General features: G+C 40.4%; 1 protein-coding gene across 1 annotated transcript in view; it reads right to left on the bottom strand.

Annotated features, from left to right (window-relative positions):
• eys (eyes shut homolog) overlaps positions 1-20,723 on the bottom strand; it is a 203,562-nt gene that overhangs the window by 96,697 nt on the left and 86,142 nt on the right. The window contains exons 26-28 of the mRNA XM_061039619.1: positions 9,957-10,053; positions 7,246-7,353; positions 3,912-4,057 (exon numbers count right to left, since the gene is read on the bottom strand). Coding sequence (XP_060895602.1) covers positions 3,912-4,057; positions 7,246-7,353; positions 9,957-10,053 — 351 coding nt within the window. The remainder of the gene's footprint in view (positions 1-3,911; positions 4,058-7,245; positions 7,354-9,956; positions 10,054-20,723) is intronic.

Here is a 20,723-nt window from a genome sequence, read left to right as displayed (position 1 = left end):
AAGCAATGAGTGAAAAATGATGCAGGGAGAATATCTTATTCAGTGAATAAACACATTCATGCCACTTCTTGTTCACATTTTCCACAGACTGATGCTCCCATTATGGAGTTTGATGTTTTTGTTTCAGTTTGAAGGAAAACACTTTAGCTCTAAGATACTGAGAGGACTGGCCTCCAAATGAGGCATTGAATTACACACTGAATATATTTAGAGCTGCAGACGGGTCAGAGAGGACCTGGAACAGCTTTAGATATTACAGAGCTCACAAAGATGAGCACACACATGTTAATACAGCAGAGTGGATCAGGTCGGCCGAATCAGTCATCTCTTTTAAGTCCCTTTCTTGAGACACACATTTTCCGGCGAGCCTTTCCTGATTTTGGTTGATTTTAAATTTTTACTAATTTCACTTTTTAGAATTCCTTTAAAAGAATTGTATGTATTTCACAGTTCTTTTAAAATGGATTTTATATCTTAAAGTGATTGTTTTCTTTCTTAATCTTGCCTTTTTTATTATTCTATGACCTGCCTGTTTTTATATTTGCTGTCCTTGTAAAGCACTCTGTAACTTGTTTATGCTCTATAAATGAAGATTATTATTATTATTATCATTATAATTAATGGTTGTAGTTGTTTCACATCATGCAAGAGATCAGTGAGAGACAGATATGTGGTTTGAAATCTATCGAACTGAGGCCTCGTTAACTCCTCTTATCAACTCTTCTTCTACTTTAACAACTTTTCATTAACTTGCAGTTCCTCATTTCTTGTCCTTTTAGTTTGATGAATTAAAATGCTTGTATGGCTTGTTTTGTTTTATTAATTTTGTAATTCTCTTCCTCATTCTCTCATGTCACGTTTATGAATTGTTTTCACATTTTTTGCAGAATTAAAAAAACAAAGAGCCACATTTTAAGGAGCCCTAAAACATTGATATCTCTCTTGAGAAAGTGTTGTACCAACCAAACAGATTAAACACATCTCCATAGCAACCGATCAATAAAGCCCAAATATTATCAATCAACTTCACAAAGCAAAAAAAAAAATACAACAACAACTGGATTTCCTGAAGCCTGAACAGCAAACAACAATGCGACGGCGATGACATCATCATCATCGTCGTCGTCCAACAATGTGCTGACTGAGGAAGCTGCAACAATGTGCTGATTGCACCGTACTATCACTCAAGGGAGCGCGCTCCTTAATGATGGGTGAAGAAGAAAAAAGACAAGGTGACGAATAGTGTGCTTAAAGCGTGATTTATACAAAGAAGATGACCCATTCATCATGTCACTGCATGGCTTCTGACCTCGGTACACAACCCGGCGGCTGTGTACAGTTAAAACCGCACAGAGCCTTTAAAAACAAAACATCCCGTACCACGATCAGACAGCTGAGATCTGAGCAGCTGTCCTACAGCATAACAAACAACATGCTTTAAAGTGTCTCTCACTGTGACGCGAGGAGAGCACAGTGACAGCGTGTGTAAAAATAAAGCACCATTACACATGATTATAGGTTAGAGCTCTAACTGACAACTCTTATTGAACGAGCCGTTCAAACCTGACGCCTGACTTCATGTCAAAATAAAGGAAATCTTTAATCGGAACATCTTCCCTCTAAGTGGGTCAAACAGACTTTAAGAAAGGTAAAAAAGAAAAAAGAAGAATAGGATGAAAGCTGACGGCTGTGTCAGAATTATGAATTAAACAATTTTCTGGCTTCTTGCTCCGATTTTTATCTCAAAGCTTGAATGTTTGAGTTAAAAAAAAAAGCTTGAAAAGAGAGGTAATAACTATTTTAAGAATGTATGTTTGAATATATGCTGAAAGAAAACAGAAATAATACTAAGTTCCTTGCATTTCTATTAAATGGACTTGAGCTTGCATGGCACTTTTTTTGTAGTCTTCTGATCGGACATTTATGTGGTTGTATATTTGTACGCTGTAATTGACTCAGTCCCTGGATTGTTACGATTAAAAATCAATAAAAACAATGTTCAAAACTAAATCCACAAAGCTGAAATCTGCTGAATGCACATCGTCATTGCCATCGCCAAAGGGTGGTCAAGCTTTTTCCTGTGATATCACCTCGGCTGCTCTGGAACAGTCTTCCATCTTTTCTACCCGTTCAGCTGACAGATCATTTTATCAGAGCTCCCGTGTGCAGATTTTGAACTCTCCTGTTTTATTGTTTTTACCCTTCATTTGTCTTCGGCTCTTTTAACGTACTTCTGTTTGAACTGTTTGTCTGAATGTTGCTGTTTCTGTGTGCGCAATCGGGATCATCTGATATTACAATATAAAGTTGTCATTACATCATAGAGAGAAAATGTATTGAATTTTGTCGAGTAATAATGAAGTGTTATTACATAATGCTTTGTTACGCACATGTTATCTTTTTCTTTTTTTTATGATTTAATTCTTAAACTATTTGTAATATCATTGCTACAGACTTTAAACACAAATCTAGGAAAAATTACCAAAAACAGAGTTACAAAAAATCTTTGAGAAATGACGGCAACCAAGAAAAATATGTTCAGTATTCAAATATAGATAATTAAATCTAACAAAGAATGAATGAATCATGTCATGTTTTCACCCTACTTAAAAATTTGGCGTGCTTTTGTGCAGGCCCATTCATGCAACCCCTATAAAAATCTATTTTAATTTATCGTCTTAACAATGGAGACATGATGGAACAGAGGCGGGAGCTTCAGCGCCAACCCACTAACCAACAACAAACCGCAGAGATAATAAAGCACGGGTCATGAGGCAGGTGGGAATAGAGCGCCGTAATAACATACATGGAGCTCCGCACTGATTTATTAGTAAGTAGCTTCAACTGTAACAATCAGAATGAATGTTGGCACTCTGTATGCTTCGACTTCCCTCATGGCTGGAGGCACATAATATCATAATACCACCGAGTGACACGACGAGTTAGAGTCCTTCAGGGTAAGAAGAGATGACACATCATACCATCAACGCAGAATTACATTTCAATCAATTCCAATCAGGCTGCACGAACACAACGGGATGAATCACCCTATAAGACTGCAGATTAGACTCAGAAGAAGAAGAAGAAGAAGAAGAAGAAGTTGCACACAGTTGCAGCAGTAAAGCAAAACTCTGTTTGTGGTTTTTTTTGTCAAAAGTTGGTTTTTTGAGAAGCTTGTTTCTCGTCTTACTAGAGCAAACATTCTGCTCGGTTCGAGCCAATCCGAACTGTATCCTCTGGCCATTCGCTGGCTCTCTAGGGGGGACCCTGTTTCCACAGATGAGCTTAGAGCAACAGAAAAAGTAATGACTTGTACTATGCTGCGCGTGGGCCTAATAATAAAAAAGCTGCTTCTGTGGGAATTGGGCCATGTGTGTCAGGTTCTGCTCTCCAGAGTCGCAATACCTCCGAGACTTCCCCCCCTTTTCTCTCGACTGGGGAAGGATAAATTGATGATACAGTGCGGAAGACAAATGAAATTAATCTTCCCCGGCACCTTGACAGGAATTGGACTTTAGATAGTGCGCACACACACATGCAACACACCCGGGCGCTAAAATAGCTTGATATCCGTCGGAGTGGAAAATAAGACAAATGGATTGAAGTAAAACAACAATAACGGTCCGAGACTAAAGAGCCTGATGAAACAAAATAAAGCAACTAACAGACACTCTTGACGTTTTCATCGGATTAAAGCGGTGACATGAATTTATCTCTTGTTAGCTTTACTGAAGAGCAGGCACTGCGTCTTGCATAGACAGACGGGCTAATTAAAAGCAAGCATTGTGAAGCTTTTTTTTTTTTCACTCCAAGCCTGATCTGTGTCAGAGTTCCTCGGCCGCAGAAGTCATGGTAAAGGCTTTGTAGCCTCACATATTGATCCTCATGTCACCTGAGGGCAAAAGAGCTACCTGAGTATCCAGGGCGACAGGCACACTCGAAGCCCCCGGGCGTGTTGATACAGATGCCCTCGTGTAGGCAAGGTGAAACTTCACACTCATTCACATCCAGGTCACACAGCGTTCCAAAATAACCAGGAGGGCAAACGCAGCGGAACCTGGGGAAGATGAGATAACACTCAATCATTAGGAAATAAAGGAAAAAGAAAAATCCAGAGAGCAGCCGCCTGTAGACAGTGATTATATCAAACTTTTATGTTCCGAGGTCTGAAAAATAAATGTGCCGAATTATTTTACTGAGAAAAAGCTGAAAACACTGTCTCAGAAATAACTGCAAGGGGTGTATGTGTGTGTGTGTTTCAGACTCAAACATACAGACATCTCCTTATATAAAAAAGACAGCAATTAAGATCCCCTGTGTTACTTCATTTGAATTATGTTTGATGACTTAACACTGAAGGGACAACGTTTAACCTGCCTAATAATGTGCTTTACTCAATTCTAGTCCCTCTCTGCATCTGTTGAGGGTCTAATACGCCCTGAATACACACCTCAGAGGACATTATCCTGTTTATGAGTGAGGACAGAAACGTGTAATTAACTCTTTGAGCTGACGTCAAATTTATCCTGTCGGCTAAAACATCAATTTGTCACGTGTAAACCAGTGACATCCCATCAAATCTCTGTAATTTCTTTAGCTAAGCAGTATCTTTAGTCATGTGGATCAACAGAACTGACTGTTTGTGCTAACTTTAAAGCCACTGCAAACCCAACAACTACAGGATTTAGTTTAAAGCATTTATTAATATCAGAAATATTGTCATTAAAGGTGACATATTATGCACTGTACATTGTTTTTCTAACACTAATATGTGTCCCTAGCTTGTCTACAAACCCCCCCATTATGAAAAAAGTCCATCATCTCCGTCTTCTACCTGCTCCACTTTTCAGTAAATGTGTGCTCAAAAAGGCCGTTTGGAGATTTTCCCTTCATGACATCACAAAGGGCAGTAACCCCTCCCCCAGGTGGGTGACACTCCCACAGCTGGGTGTTCTTGTTCTTCCCTCTGAGTCTGCCTTCTCACCGTAAACAATAGGACATAGTGTAAGAAAGCCCAAAGGCAGATTCTCTTCATTCGAGGGGTGTGGTCAGACACAGCTTATTTACATTTAAAGCTACAGACACAGAAACAGCCTGTTCTGAGCAGGGCTGAAATAGAGGGCTTTATAGGCATGGGGAGCTCTGAGAATTAGGAGTATAATATGTGACCTTTAAAGTTGCCTGTGTTTGTGATTCACCGCTATTGCTGATTATTGATGGCTGTGAGTGTTGGTTGTCTTTTGATGTATTTTTCAGTGATGGGTGTTCTGTATTTACTGAGAGAGTTCAGCACCTTCATGATAATCTACTAGGGAATGCAGAATAATATAGTGGTTATGTTGCACGTCCCATATACAGAGTCTATAAGTCTTCCTTGCAGAGACCTTGGGTTTGAATCCGACCTCGGCCCTTTGCTGCATGTCCTCCCTTACTCTCTCCTCCTAACATTTCCTGTCTCTCTTCAGCTCTCCTATCTAATAGAAGCAAAAACGCCCAAAGAAAAGAAAGAATTGCATCCGCAGCTTTGAGGACACACAGGGGAATATCAGCTGACGATGCATGCGTATGCGTCTTGCTTGTGTTTGGTTATGAAATCATTTTTTAATTCACCGTTCAGTGACCAATTTCAGAGAAAAACATGCAGGTGCTTCTTCTCTGGTTCTCACTCAGACTAAAACACTGTACTGTTAAGAGCTGAACTGAACATACTTTTTTATGGAGTGAGGCAGATGTCAATCAAAACATGATCCGACACGACGACGCATGGGATACCTGCTTACACTCCCGGGTTCTCCCGTATTCCAAGGCCATCTCCTAGCCCCTCTCCTGTTCGCTGTATCTCACAGGAAACTCCTGTGATTTTCACAAACCCTACAACCGTATCATAAATAATTCACAGATCCATACGTTGTGTATGTCAGACTGAAAATACCATAGTTTTTAGACAGGATACACGTGCCTCATCCACAACTGCGTACAATGAGAACCCCTTTGTCCCTGCAACCTGGCATTGTGGGGGTGTGCACGTCTGCTCTCTGCATGAGCGGAAAGGCAAAAAAGAAATCTGGATGAAGGAGTAAACTAGTTGAAAATGTCAGGACAGTTTTCTACCAAATAACCCAAAAACACCTGCAGTTTTAAACAGACCTAGACTGAACAATGTCTGTTTATAAGCACGAGTCACCTTGTAAGTTTCCATGAATTTTGCAGTAGTGGGTGGGGTGGATTAGACCCAGCATATCAGCTCCCAGCAGCAAAAGCATAGCATCAAAGGCACGGTAAGGCAAGCTCTCATTCCCCTCCTTTGTTTTTGTTTTTTGCAAGAAAATATTACTTACACATGTACAGGAAGAGATCAGCAAATGAAATAAGACTTACAATTTGTCCACTAGGGGTGCAGAAAGCAACATAACCTCAGAGCTCCTCACAGACACTCTCAGTTTTACTATTCTAAATGCATTTTGACAATTTAGAGTCAAATTTCCAGTTTCTATAAAAGGGGGGCACTGGTCTGAGATATGATTTTGTATGACAGTTTTCGCATTTCTGTATTTGTTTAATTCAAACTTGTGCTATTTTGAGAAAAAAGAGGATGGCTCGAAAGACAGAAAGGACTCAGTGAGCATACAGAAGAGCAAGATCCATCACCACAGATGGACTTGTTCAGCGTGTTGGGTCAGGGAGACGGAGATAGTGGCGCGCGAGAGTGTTTGCAGTGGGCAGCGAGGTTAAAACACACCTGATGTGAACTCCCTCGACTGTGCAATCAGAGGACGCGCTCTGAGCAGGGCTGGGTCACATGGGAGCCAAATCATGACGGGAGACAAACTGGAGACAAACCATTTAGGACTCAAATTGGCCCTGGGACTGCTCTAACCCATCTGTCCGACTAAGCCTGGAAGCCCCGGGGCTCCCATTAAGCACAGCAGAGAGAGGCACCAGCGGAGTCAAGCCCAATCTAGATACATGATGTGCTCCTGCTGAATTGGCTCTCTGTCTTTAGGATAGCAGCTTATGTGTGTCAAGGAGGAAGATAGCCTCGTTATATAAAAGCAGAACGCTCTGGCGAAGAACACCACAACCTCACGTGTTCGGCTTGGAGCACGCTTGAGGTCATGATTCTTTAAAAACAAACAAATTCTACCGGGGCGTTTTGTCTGATTTCAGCCCTCTTTTTAATCACACAGTGAATACAAAAACAAAGCTAAAAAGTCAGAGAGGAGAACGGTTTATATTCATACTTACTCGTTCACAAGGTCTCGACAAATAGCAGCGTTGTGGCAGGGGCTAGAGGCGCACTCATTGATGTCTTCTTCACAGTAAAGGCCAGAGAATCCCACTTTACAATCACAGCTGGAGAAAAGAAAAAATAAATCACTGGTATTGACAATTTTTTTCTCAGAGGGCAAAAGAAGATCTATGGATTTCCTACCAGCACACGCACAGTGTGAAAGAAATCACTACAAGTTTAATAATATTAATTAAACATTACATTCAGTCTGAAAGCACACATAGTGTCATGACATACAGGATGTAGCATGTTGGCTTTTTAAAGGTAGAAATACAGATGCAGTCATTTCATCGTTTTTAAGCTTATAATGTAATAACCTTAGTGATTCATGCAGCCATATCCTTCTGTTATTTTATTCTATTTCCCCTTTTTTTTGCATACTTTTTAAATCCCGAGGGGAAATTCTGCTTTACACTCTGTTACTGAGAGACATGCTTCTCACACACATTACACACATGCACTAACAATCAAGTATTAATGGAGAGATGTCAGAGAGGGGCTGCGACACACTGGGACACAGGGAGCACGCCAGAGATGTTAAGGGGTTCAGTGTCTTGCTCAAGGGCACCTCCATACTACTCAGGAAGTGACCTAGCACCTCTCAAGCTCCCAGACCAACTTCCATACTTTTGGTCCGCACAGGGACTTGATACGGCGGGCGACCCTCCGGTTCTCAACCCAATTCCCTACAGACTGAGCTACTGCCGCCCCCTCATTCTGTATATGTTTTAGTAGGGCTCATGAGCCAGGTCCTATTGTTTCTCGTTTGGGAAAAGAGGTTGCAGAAGTCTGCCAAAAATAACACATTTTTGGCAGCCGTAACATGCTCAAAAACTTGTGACAATTTACACACACAGCAAAAGTAGTGAAAATCATCAAGCTGTGTGTTCCAGCTACAAAAGAAGATCCCACTCGCTCAAACTCTTGACCCGACAGAAACTCCAGTATTTTCATTTAAAGTTCATATCTAGATGTATTTTTTTCATTTCCAGTGATTTTTCTTGGATTAACTCCTCCTAGGTTGAATCTGATCAAGCTCCAATATAGTGTAAACAAGAGGAGACCTATCCTACTGTTTGGGGCCCAACTAGGGACAAGAGTTGGAAATTAGCAATAACTATATACTCTTTATGCAACACTTCAGTTTCATACGTTGTATTGAAACTATGTTAATTTGCATTGTCCCTTTCAAATAAATAAATTCAAAGTTATTAAAATCTTCCTCGTTACTCAAAGGGTGTGGCGTTGATGAGCCCTCATCTTTGCATGTTTTTGCCATGAAAAAAGAAAAAAATGCAAGCTTGTCTTTTTGTCATTATTCTTACAAGAAAAAAGAAAATTGATCTACCGTAAAACTTAATAGCCTCGACTTTTATTCACTTCAGTCTATGCAATGGCACTGCATTTACTTGGACAGGCGTCAGTAAGAGAGCGGCCTTTGATTACTTTCAAACAAAACTCATGCATAGTGAAGACGGGGAGGACGAGAAAACATTTAATTTACAGCAGGAAGAATAATTAACCGCACAAAGTCGGGAAGAGATAAACAAATGAAGTTAGAAATCACTCATTTGATTGTGATATATAAGACAGTACGTCGACCTGCTGCACAGCTGGTGCACATACAATCATCATTATGTCTTTCCTAGACAGAAGTTTAAGTCTTTTTTTAGCTTTATTGCTTTTTTTTCATGTAATTAATCCACTAACATTAAATGCCCAGAGGCCTCTAATAGTCAAAACATGCAGCTACACAAGGCTACTTGTAGGGACGAGCCTTAAATGGAGATGTGCTTTTATTTGATGTTTTAAAGGAAATAGTACTCATGTACTACATACTCATCACTGGGGGGTCTGTAGTTTTAAGTACATTTCCAGATACATTACAAGAAGTATTTTGATTTGATGTTTATTATTTTACGATTTCCAGACACCATTGCAAAACATTTTCTCGCGAGGAGACATGACATGAACAGCACACATGTAGGCTAATAGTGTTCTGCTAAACCAGTTCTGTCAGACCGGCCCATGAGGCTTGGTATCGTCAGGATGATGCTAAAGTCAGGGACATGTTACCCTACCTACTCTACCTAAAAGCTTGTGATTAGACACGATAAGAATGTGACATCGGACTGATTGGTATTTTATAAATAAATAAATTAGCCGGGCGGCGGCAGTAGCTCAGACTTGGGTTGGGAATCAGAGGGTTGCTGGCTCAAGTCCTGGTGCGGACCAAGTCTGAAAATTGGTCTGGTAGCTGAGCACTGCCGAGGTTCCCTTGCGCAAGGCACACCCCCCACAAGCTCAGGAGCGCTCGCTGTGGGCAGCCCCCCTCACTCTGACATCTCTCCATTTGTGCATGTGTGCATAGCAAAATCCCAAACCTGCAGACAGGTGCAGTTAAGGCGGAGTAATAGTTACAATTTAAATAAATTTCATCCTAAAATGTCAGATTCATTCATCTATTAAAATATATTTCAAGAAAAGGAAAAAATATTTGTGCTCAGAGCAGTCGAAAAGTCAAAATGGCAGCATAATGACTTCAAACCTCTACAGAAATGATATCTACTGGCGCTGATACTCTATTGACTGAATGTTTAAAGTCGCTACAGTTCCTGACATTTCCCGTCCTCCCAAGAAATGAAAAGCTGGTCGATTTCTTTACCTGTAACTGTTGACCCGGTCCGCACAGTGGCCTTGGTTCTGGCATGGATTTGAGCTGCACTCATTGGTGTCAATTTCACACCAACTTCCTTCAAATCCTGAAAGATAGATGAGATGGTCATGGATCAGCAAGCCCCACTACATCCTGGAAACGTCAGGGCGGCTGATAACAAAGGCCCCAGTGAATGCCATTTTAATGGAACTAGTAGCCCCTGTAGCATATCTCATCTTCCAGCTCTCAGCACTCACTGTTTCTCCTTTGAGAGTGTGTAAGTCTAATAATACTTTAGTGCCACAGACAGATTGGTCTGAGGGTTAGTGGTTTGGGGTTTGGGGGGGGGGTGGGGGGGGGGTGTATGTGTGTGTGTGTGTGTGTGTGAGAGAGAGAGAGAGCAGGGGAGTACGGGGACATCTTGTTAAGTTAGGGTAAGAGGGAGAGACTAAGCCCAAGAGCTCTTTTGCCCTGGTTCATTAGGGGGTTGAGGGGCACGATGGCTAAGCAGATCAGCGCGGATGTTTTGTTGTACTTTTTGAAGGCCGCCTGGGAGGCTGTGATGTTGTAGCCTGTCGGAGGGATTCCTCTGCTGCTCGATCTTTGTTAGGACCATGAGATGGGGTTTTTTTTCTGAACAAGTCAAATGACATGATGGAGTTTTATGAGCTAGAATGGAACAAACTGGATATAAAAAGTACACTTAATGTACTGTTACATGGAAGCAAAACAAAGACCCTGGGGTTAATTAGCCTAGCACTGAATCTTAGTCACTTCTGATTATGCTGTTTATAATATTACACCACTGTATTTAAAGCAATAGAATATTTTACTTCAGAGAGAAAATCTATTTAATCTGGATTCCCCTACTCTGAGACTCTAATCCTAGTAAATTATTAATCTATAAATTGTAGTTTTGCAGAAGAAATGCAGTTTGTATAGAAGAAGAATTTGTTGGTTAAACATGATACATTTCAAAAATACTGTCATCATCGAATGAAACTGGAGTGTAAATAAATAAATACATGACAGTGACTCCGCCCTTGTGTATTAAATTAAATGGGAATTGTACATTCAGTCTACCAAACGCTCTGAAGAACGCCTTGTGCCGGTGATGTGAGCTAAATGAACGAGTGAAATGTTAAGGGGGAAGAGACCCAAAGAACAAGATCGCAGATACAAGCGGCTGAAATGAGTTTCCTCCGGAGGACGGCTGGGCTCAGACTCAGAGATAGGATGAGAAGCTCAGATATTTGGAGGGAGCTTGGTATTTCATTAGTTTGGCCCTTATAAAGTAGAAGTAAGCAAAAGCATATTAAGATCATAATTCATGTTCAAAAACGTCCTAACTTTTGATCAATATCTCATCTCTCCCCCTATCCCCTTCCAAGCCCGGCGCAGTCTAGGCCTGTGAAGGCTGTTTCGTCATGAGCCGGGGATCCAGCTGAAGATTTCTGCCTTTTAATAAGAAAGTTTTTTCTTACCACTGAAACTTTTGCTGCTTTGCTAAAGTGCTCATGATGGATAGGCCGGATCTTTGTAACATAACAATGAGTAAGGTCTTTTACCTGCTTTTTTGTAAAGTGTCTCGAGATAACACTTGTTATGAGTTGACGCTATACAAATAAAAATTGATTGACAATTAGGAGGGTTTGAGAGCAAACTCTTAGATAACGCCGTATTAGCTTTAGGATATGGTCATGTAGAATAAGGTATTAATAAGCTCTTAATAATTTCTAATTAGCAGCCAGTATGCTACTAATTAGCATGCTAATGAGCAACTAGCTAATGGTGAATTTAGTGACCTTAATTATAAGTTTTATCAAAAAAATCTTATTCTATCCTCCTTTATTATATTCAGTTATTTAAGAAAACATGGATGATGAATATGGGTTTGTCATTTTTCCTTTGTCTAAACGTCACAGGGAGTTTGAGGGTCTCCTGTATTTCATGTTATTAAGAGGGGGTGCACTAATCAAAGCTCCGTCGGGGCAAACATGAGTTCATTCATTTCAGTCCTTTGAAAATCCACCGTACACCACAGATGGTGGAAAAATTAAATACATTATTTCTCAGTGTGGGTGGATGCAGATTTCGGGAGCCATTATTTGCGGTTTTGTTATTCGGCCAGATGAAGCTCTGCGCTGTTGATTATTTAGCTGCTGAATAAAAAATGGGACGGAGCTCTCTAGGCTACTCTTACAGAGCATTTTGAATCAACTGAATAAATTAGATTGTATATATTTGTATTAAAACAAAAGAGAGACACATTTCCTGTACAACTAGAGAGGGATGATGTAGTGAAAAAATAGTACGACAGAGGCACTGGGATGCAGGAACGAGGGGGGGAATCCATGAGACCACAGAGAACACAGAGCATCTGGTGAATTATGGGACGGCGCAGGTTTCCCAAGCTGGTCTGTCAGTCAAAACAATGGCGGAGGACCTCAGGGACTATTCCGACTGTCACCACAGCGTAATGCATCTTGTGCCACGAGCAGAGAGACTGGAGGTTTCTCTTTGACAGAGTACAGCGAGGGATACCCAAGGCGCGTCCTCACGTAGTCATTCCATCATCCGGCTGCAGCTACAGTGTGTAATCACTGCCGCCGCCTGGGAATGTCTCCGAGGAGAAGAAAGTGTGGGTAATCCCCCCGGTGGAACGTGAACTAACAGTGATGGACGTTTCAATTGAAATGGGAGTGATGTCTTCATTTTAACTGAATGAATTTGGTTTGGACGGCTACATTCATGGCTATAGTCTTCTTATCAAACTTGCTGTCAGTCTGATGTCACAAGTTCTCAGAAGGGGTCATTTGAAGTCATATTATCTATAGCTTGTCCCACATAGAGAATAGACTTCCGTCTGTGGTGACATTTGTGTGCTGTCAAACATCTAATCTCCAATTCTCATCCGCTGATCTCTTAATCTGTGCGTCATTTTACTGCCAAAACCACAATTGATAATCATTCCAAGTTTGCTGTCAGAGGAATTGTGCTATCCTGAAGTGTTTTGACTCTATTTGGTCAATCAGCAACATGCTTCTTTCACAGCTAAGGGGCTTTCAGGATACCAGAATTTAAAACTTCAAAACCACTGCAACAAAGATATCAAGGTCAAGTCAAGGGTTCTTTATTTGTCTCCCTCGGGAGAAATTTTTCTCGGATATGTGGAAATTGCTGCATAGACAATACATGGACCAATGAAATAAAAACATAAGTTATTACAAATGTGTAAAACATTATCAAGCGCATGCACACTGTGAATATTAGTCCTGGACACCGAACACTGGCTCATTTCTTGTTTTTGATAACCCGAAACTGCAAGAAAAAAACTGCTGCACACTGTTTGTGCAAATGTTTTTAATGCAATTTAGTCAATGTCACCTTCTCTGTCTTCTGTCTGTCTGCAAGACACAAAAAGTAACTTTTGCATTCTTTAGAGGAGCCAAAAAGAGCGTATTGATTTTTTTTTATAATTAATTCTCTTTGATTTAATTATAAAATAGTTTTTGGAAATTTAAGTTATTAGAGATGGAAGATTTCTGAAAAAGCATTTCCAATAAGGCGACCGCCATCATTGGGCTTCTAAACACAAAAAAACAGTGGGTGATGTCAATTAGACTATTTTTTATGTCTGGTATTATATTGAAACAAAGGATGCCAGATTGTTGTTTTTTTAAAGATATTATATTTTGGGCCTTTTTGCCTTTATTAGATAGGAAAGCTGAAGAGAGACAGGAAATGTTTTGAGGAGAGAGAGGGGGGATGAAATGCAGCAAAGGGCCGAGATCAGATTCAAACTCACGGCCGCTGTGCTGAAGTCTATTGCCTACATACATGGGGCGCTCGCCATAACTGCTAGGCTAGCGCGCCGGGATGCCGGATTGTTGGTGGTGTTTTAAAAATGAAAACGTGCAATTGCAATGTTGACCATTGTTTTATAAATACCATTCATATCCTGTACATGTGATATGGACGATGCATGAAGTCTTACAGAAATGAAGCATGATATTTGAAATGGAAAGACATGGAAGAATGACATGCATTATATACTTCATTCATTTGTTTTAAAAAAATAGGTGCAAGAAAAGATCTTGAATGACGGGTTTGAGTGCTGGGAGGGGAAAAGTCTTCAGCTGTAACCGAGGAGGTTAACACCCACTTTTACAGAGGACTGTAACTAGAAGAAGCCCCAACTTGCTCTCCCTCTCACGAGACTCGGACTTGCCGTCAAAAGTAATTGTGTCACCGTCCCTCCGTCCCTCCGTCCCTCCGTCCCTCCGTCCCTCCTCTGGCCTTCAGCCCAGGAGGAGCAGCAGGCCGACCACCGGCCTGGGACCCAGCTGCCCACAACCTCAAACAACCAGATCAGTGACACACATATGACTTTGAAACCAAGACGATTCTATGAAAAGACTTCTCAAACTAGTTTTCCAACACAATAAAAGTTCTACAGAAGATTATTTGAAACCTGCAGCAGAGCGAGGGGCTCCATTACTGTTTGGAAAAGAATAAAGTTAGAAACTTTCAGACCCTGCCACTACTTCTCTTTCGGTGTTACTTTTTCTCTGATCTTGATCTATCTTATAGCTCTACCATTTAAAGGAAGTCAGGACGCCCTGAACTCATAGCAGCTTTTAAATAGAGACTGATTCAATCCACTGACAAGAGTTGCTCCTGTTGCTTCGGCGGCGGCGTATGAATGGGATGAGTTACTTCTGATGGTCACTTTACCCAGCAGCCTCTACTATCAGTGTGTGAATGTGTAGGTGTGACCTGGGTTGTAAAAGCACTTTGAGTAGTCAGAAGACTAGAAAAGCGCTACACAAGCTCAAGTCCCTTTACTATTCATTGGAAAGACAAATGCTCCATTGAAGGCTGAACATACTTACTTGTTTGAGTTCATTAGATTTCATCTTATGCTGCCCACGCACATAATTTACAACCCATGACTTATAATGTAATGTAATGTAATGTATAAAGCAGCCATGAGAGTTAACCAAGAATATACATCACAACTGATTTAAAAAGATCTCATATCTGTAATTACCTTCAAAAGCAAATCCCTGAGGTCAGCAAAAACAGTCAGCAACGTGGACTGACCAGGGACTTCCCTTTCATACAGGAGGATTAATGAGGCTCATAAGTCAAACATTATAAAACTGGACGTCCTCGCCACGATATTTTTCTTGACATGAAAAATGTAGAAACACTAGATTGAATTTGCACGGAAAGCAAAGAAGTACTCTGATCCATCTCTTGTTAGATGTAGATGTACATCTTGGATACTTATTTTCATTCCTCTTACATAATTGATGTGCTGTCTTGGACAAAGTGCAGCAACAAGAAAGGCACCACAAGTGCAAACATCTGGTACAAACAGACACATCATCATCCACTCAGTGTTACAGCCGTAAAACAATTCAAACTGCTAAAAGCAATCAGAATCCGACAAAAAAAAAAAAAAAACGAATACCACAATTTCTGTCAATTTCAATTTCCATGTTGTGTTTGTCATAATCAAAACACACGGCATGCCTGTGAGTCCTTCACATGTTCTGACTAACTGGGATTCTGAATAAGCAGGTTAAGAATAGAAACTCTTGCGTACATGTAAACAGCTCGTTCAGCCCTCTGCCTCACACCTGGACCACCTCTTCGGCACCGCTAATGAAGGCACAAAGTGATTTAACACTCAGTTTATTTAAAATGTGTTTACAGCTGCTACAGACTCAGGCTCTGTTTTATTCATTATTTAGGAGTGTAGACTCTTAACGTCTCTCTCACAGCGGCGTGCATGCACTAAACCACAGATAGTGTCTGGCTTACACAACGCTCACAGTGCACAGTATACGTGTTTGTTTTTCTCATATTTAAAGGCTATTAAGGTGACTGATATACAATTATTACACCGTGCAACTTGTAGTATCAGTCTAATTAATAAGTGTTTGTCAATTTAACAGTTTGATACTACTGTGTGTGTTTCAATATGTCTATCGCACACAAATAAAGAAGTTAAGAAACACCCCGTGCCACCTGCACACACAAAGTACAAACTGTCACTTATTATTATTCATGGTTGATTTGAAAGAGACGGATGAAATATAGATAGAGAAACTGATAACTGATTGTTATCTGCTTCTTTAACATGTTATCTGTTAAAAACCACCAAACTCACACGCATCACAACCACAGCTGCCAGAATAATCGGTCTCCCCACACCAGGCCTAACAGAACTCAACAACAGGGCCATCAACATCAACAGAACAGGACATCCCACATCCACTGAACATCCACCTCACCCCTACTTCCCTCAGGACGGAGGTACAGAGCACTGAGGTGCAGGAGGGATCACCTTGGGGTAAAGCCTGATCCCTGCTGTAATTGCGGTCCTGAACAAAAGGCCTCGCTGAGCAGGCCAGAGTGGGAACTCTCGATTGTTGTTTAACTCTGTTTTGTTTTGTACTCCGTGTTCTGTGTATGTGCTGTTCTTTGGTGGGAATTGTCTGTTTGGACAGAGACAGTGGTGTGAAGAGGAATTTCCCCATGGGGACAATAAAGTCGAAAAAAAATCCACTTTCATGTTTTTAAAGTTGACAAAAGTGGATCATCCAAAACATGAAACAAGCAGGGGGCGCTGTTTGTCAACAGGCAAGGCAGGCAACCACTTAGGGCCTCCAGGCCAGTAGGGGGCCCTCCAGGTCTGACACACTTGAAACCACAGCAGTGGCTCAAAAATTATGCAAAGTCTGCAATGACAGTAGGAAACCCCTCTAAGGTGGCGCCATCTGACAGCACTCACGCTTGTTGCGCTTGTCAGCCATAGCATGCATTCTTGCTGTTAAAACCCACTAATGTCAGTGAAAGTCACCAGAGGAACATTATCGTTCAATAATGCTAATATATAATATCTGTAAAAGAAAATAAAAAAAAGGTTCACATTTGAAATAATGTAGATGATTGATCATTGGAGGGAATTTTTGACTAGGGCACCAACAGACTGTAGAGTCGCCACTGGCAACCGGTTAAACCAGGAATGTGCTGAATGCTCGAAAGAGAAGAGAAGTGTGAAGAGCCATGAGGAAAGAAAAAGCCTGGGTGCAGGTGTGCTATCTCTGAGATCTGCGCTAAAGTTAGTCACCTCTAAAAACATGACCTAAAATAAAGGAAATACATGAGCTGGCCGCAATTATGTCCCTCTGTAAAATCATCTGCACTTTAAAACCATTAGTACTTCTCTGCATTAAAAAAAAACATGGCAAGAGGATCATCTAGGTTCATTTTGGAAGGATTTGTTTTGGTGAATTTCCTTCTTTTGCTTTTATCTCCTGCAGTGTGTGTAGGTCACTCCATCCTCTCTACACACCGCCCTTTTGCAGCCCAGATGTCATGATCTAAATGGAAGAGCACTCTGACTCCATACCAATTCAGACACACTCTCATCTGGGTTGCCTTGGGCGGTTGCCGTGTGCTCACAGCTATAAGCTTCATGAGTTGCAGTGAAAGCTTTTGTGACCGTTTTTTTTTTTTTTTTTTTTTTTTTGTGCTGCTGCGAGATTTTGCCTCTCTCTAAACACCGGGCTGCCTTTAGTCGTTTGATTGGTGGAGCCTGCTGGGGGGTGCTACTTAGCCTGGCAGCCTTCCCAGCAGCAGACAGACACTAATCTAAAAATTACAAGGGTGGAAAGGGGATGAAATATATATTAAGGTTTGTTTTCATTCAGAAATTCTAGCACTTAGCATTAAACAATTACATATTTTGATGCATTCCTAGAAAGACCAAAATTTGCCAAATCGCAGTTTGCCTTCATTTGATCTGAAACGACACCTTTGCCCTTAGTTCTTGCTGCATGCATACAATTGGTATTCTGTCAGCAAATGTCAGTCTCCATAGATTAACATCGAGCCCAGTTGGGTATTTTTTACCCGCTGTGAAGCATTCAAGGGTTAAATACCAGTGTGTTAGAAGCTATTAATGACTGGGGGATTTTATAAAGGGCAAACCTCTGTTTCCACAAGGCGCTCATTGGGGTTTTTTTCAGCCTTTTTTTTTTTTGATGCAGCTGTTGTTCTGGCTGGAAACAGAGGTCTCAAAGCTGAAATGGAAGAAAATAAGCACCTTTTGCCCTCAGCAATGGAATATCAGTTGCGTGCCGAGACCTTTGCTCAATGAAGGGGCACGCTCTCACACTGAGACTGAACACCTGCTACATTTTAATATTTTTTCGCCTCTCTGTGTGGCTTCACTAGCAGAATATTAAACGAGAAAATACTTCTCCCATTGGAGCGGAGATTTGCATGCTATGAATGTTGCTTAAAATACAGTATGGTGGAAACCATTGTTCTCCTGGAGATTTCTGTACATACTGTTCACTCTTAGACTGTGAGGCGTCTTTATTGTTGAAGCTTACTGTCACTGCGTGGACATATATAACACTTTATTTTCATTATAAATAGTGTCTGAGTTATGCAACTTCTATGATCATCATGCTGCTGTAACTAAGCCAGGGCCCTTCAGTAAAAGAGACTTTTTAAAGTCAGTGCAGCACTTTTAATTTATGTAATCAAAGGATTATTATGTAGCAAAATAGCGCCATAGCACTCCATTGAACTGTTCAACAAAAGGCTGGACTATTGTAACGCTCTCCTTTCTGGTCTTCCTAAAAACACAACCAATCGGCTAACAGCTATGACAAAACTCTGCCACACGAGCACTGAAAAAGACCAGAAGGAGAGCACACATCACACCTGTTTTAAAATCTTTACACTGGCTGCCTGTTAGTTTCCCTTTATTAGTTTATAAAGCACTACATGGCCTTGCACCAGACTACCTATCAGATATGATTTTAGTTTATGAACCAGTTCCTCTCTTTTAGTTGTTCCACTGAGCAGGACAAAAACCTTTGAGATTTTGAAACGCAGTCTTAAAACTAATTTATTCAGCCTGGCTCTTTTATATAGTGCTTTATATAAATTCAAATCTTAACATTATTGTATTTTTTATCCTACTACAATTTTTAATATTTTTCTCCTATGTATTAATTTTAATATCTTATTGTCGTATTTTATTTTTTCATTTTTATATATATTTTTTTTAATTCTTATTGGTGTGCATTAGTCTCTCAATGATTTTATAAACTACTTTTTCATCAATAACTTTTCTGCACTCCTGTAAAGCACTTTGAACTGCAATTTAATTTGTCTGAAAGGTGCTATATAAATAAAGTTTGATTGATTGATTGATTGATTGACATAACTGACCGAATAACACTTAATGACAACATGGAAATCTACTGGATCTAAAGGCACATTTTTCCTTTAAAATTTCTAATTAAAACTTTGCCTTCCACAGCATGCAAGTAAATGTTTCTATTTAATGGTCTTATATGATTAGAATCATGATAAGCTACATTTTGATTATCTTACTTTGCATTATATGAAAACACAAACATAATAAACATTATGTTTGGGTGATCTGTGGTATATATTTAGTCGTTTTGTACAACATGTGCATTTCAACTCACATCACTTTCCTGAGAAAAGGAAAAAGGGTGAAAGTTTTTCACATGTCATCTGGTTTATAAATTGAGACTCTTATCTTCTATAAGTCAAACTGTCCACCTCCGCTATAAGAGAAAAATCACTTTCAATGCATGCAGCGAAGGAGGGTCTCCTCAACACATCTTTGGCAACACGCACTCTCAACACATCTCTTTCAACATCATATTAAGTATGTGTCAGTTCTTTTGCTGGCACCGTTTCCCAGCAGCTCATTAACCAACTGTTTGCTAGGACACAATCTCAATCTTGTGGAAGGTGAAGGCTAGTGTAGCATGCCATGCAAATAAAGGGGGTTTGTTCTCCATCTGGCCAGGAACACCTCTGGGGATATTCTGAGCCATGGAGACCAAATGGTTTTTGCATGTTAAGGGACCACACAATGCCTCTGAATTAATTCACTTTACTGGAAGAATCATATTTCTCCACTTCATGCAAAGGACCTGAGGGCGAACCGATTGTGCCCTTGTCAAATAGCTCACTTTTAGCACAGAAGTATGCCAAAGCAAAACCTGCTGCTCTAGAAAGGTCCAGAATAGCAAGAGCTACAGCCACACACTGTTCTCTTCATGATTTAAAAGAAGGAGCGAGAGAGACATTATGACCCATCAGTCCAAACCCACAATCCATTCAAACAGCCTTCGAATACAAAACAATATATGACTATCTTACACTTTCATGATGCATTTTTATCACATCAACATGGTCACAAATCCTGAAATGATAATAATGGATTACCAGCTGTAAACATTTTACATCTGAAATCTAAGTCTCTGTAAAGGTTGTGATGTTTTCAGATGTCTTCTGTGTATTTATCCATCAAACGGCCTCCAGCTTTAAAGGCCAGCTGGTGGTCCGGTGTATAACTATTTGCATTTGTACTATTCACCACTGTATTGTTTCATATTTAGTCATGTAAATATTAGTCTTTTCTTATTATGTTTATTGTTAATATTTAACGTTGTACCTTTACATAAGAGAGCACAGTTCACTGAAGTTAAATTCCTTGTGTGTGTAAGCATACCTGGCCAATAAATCTGATTCTGATTCTGATAACTTCAACAGCTGCGTTTAACCTGTGGTAGTAACCTCTTCTGAATATGAATTTAGGATGGCTATTTTTGTATAATTTTGCTGGATTGAACTTTGGATGGTAGTCCTGGTTGCAGTTGACTTTCACCCTCAAAGAGTGTACCAATAAAGTCTCAGAACCTT

This window comes from Labrus mixtus, chromosome 6 (genome assembly GCF_963584025.1).
Source record: "Labrus mixtus chromosome 6, fLabMix1.1, whole genome shotgun sequence".
NCBI classification, from domain to species: Eukaryota; Metazoa; Chordata; class Actinopteri; order Labriformes; family Labridae; genus Labrus; species Labrus mixtus.
Note: the sequence above shows the minus strand (reverse complement) of the source record. Positions and strands in the feature narration are given on the sequence as shown.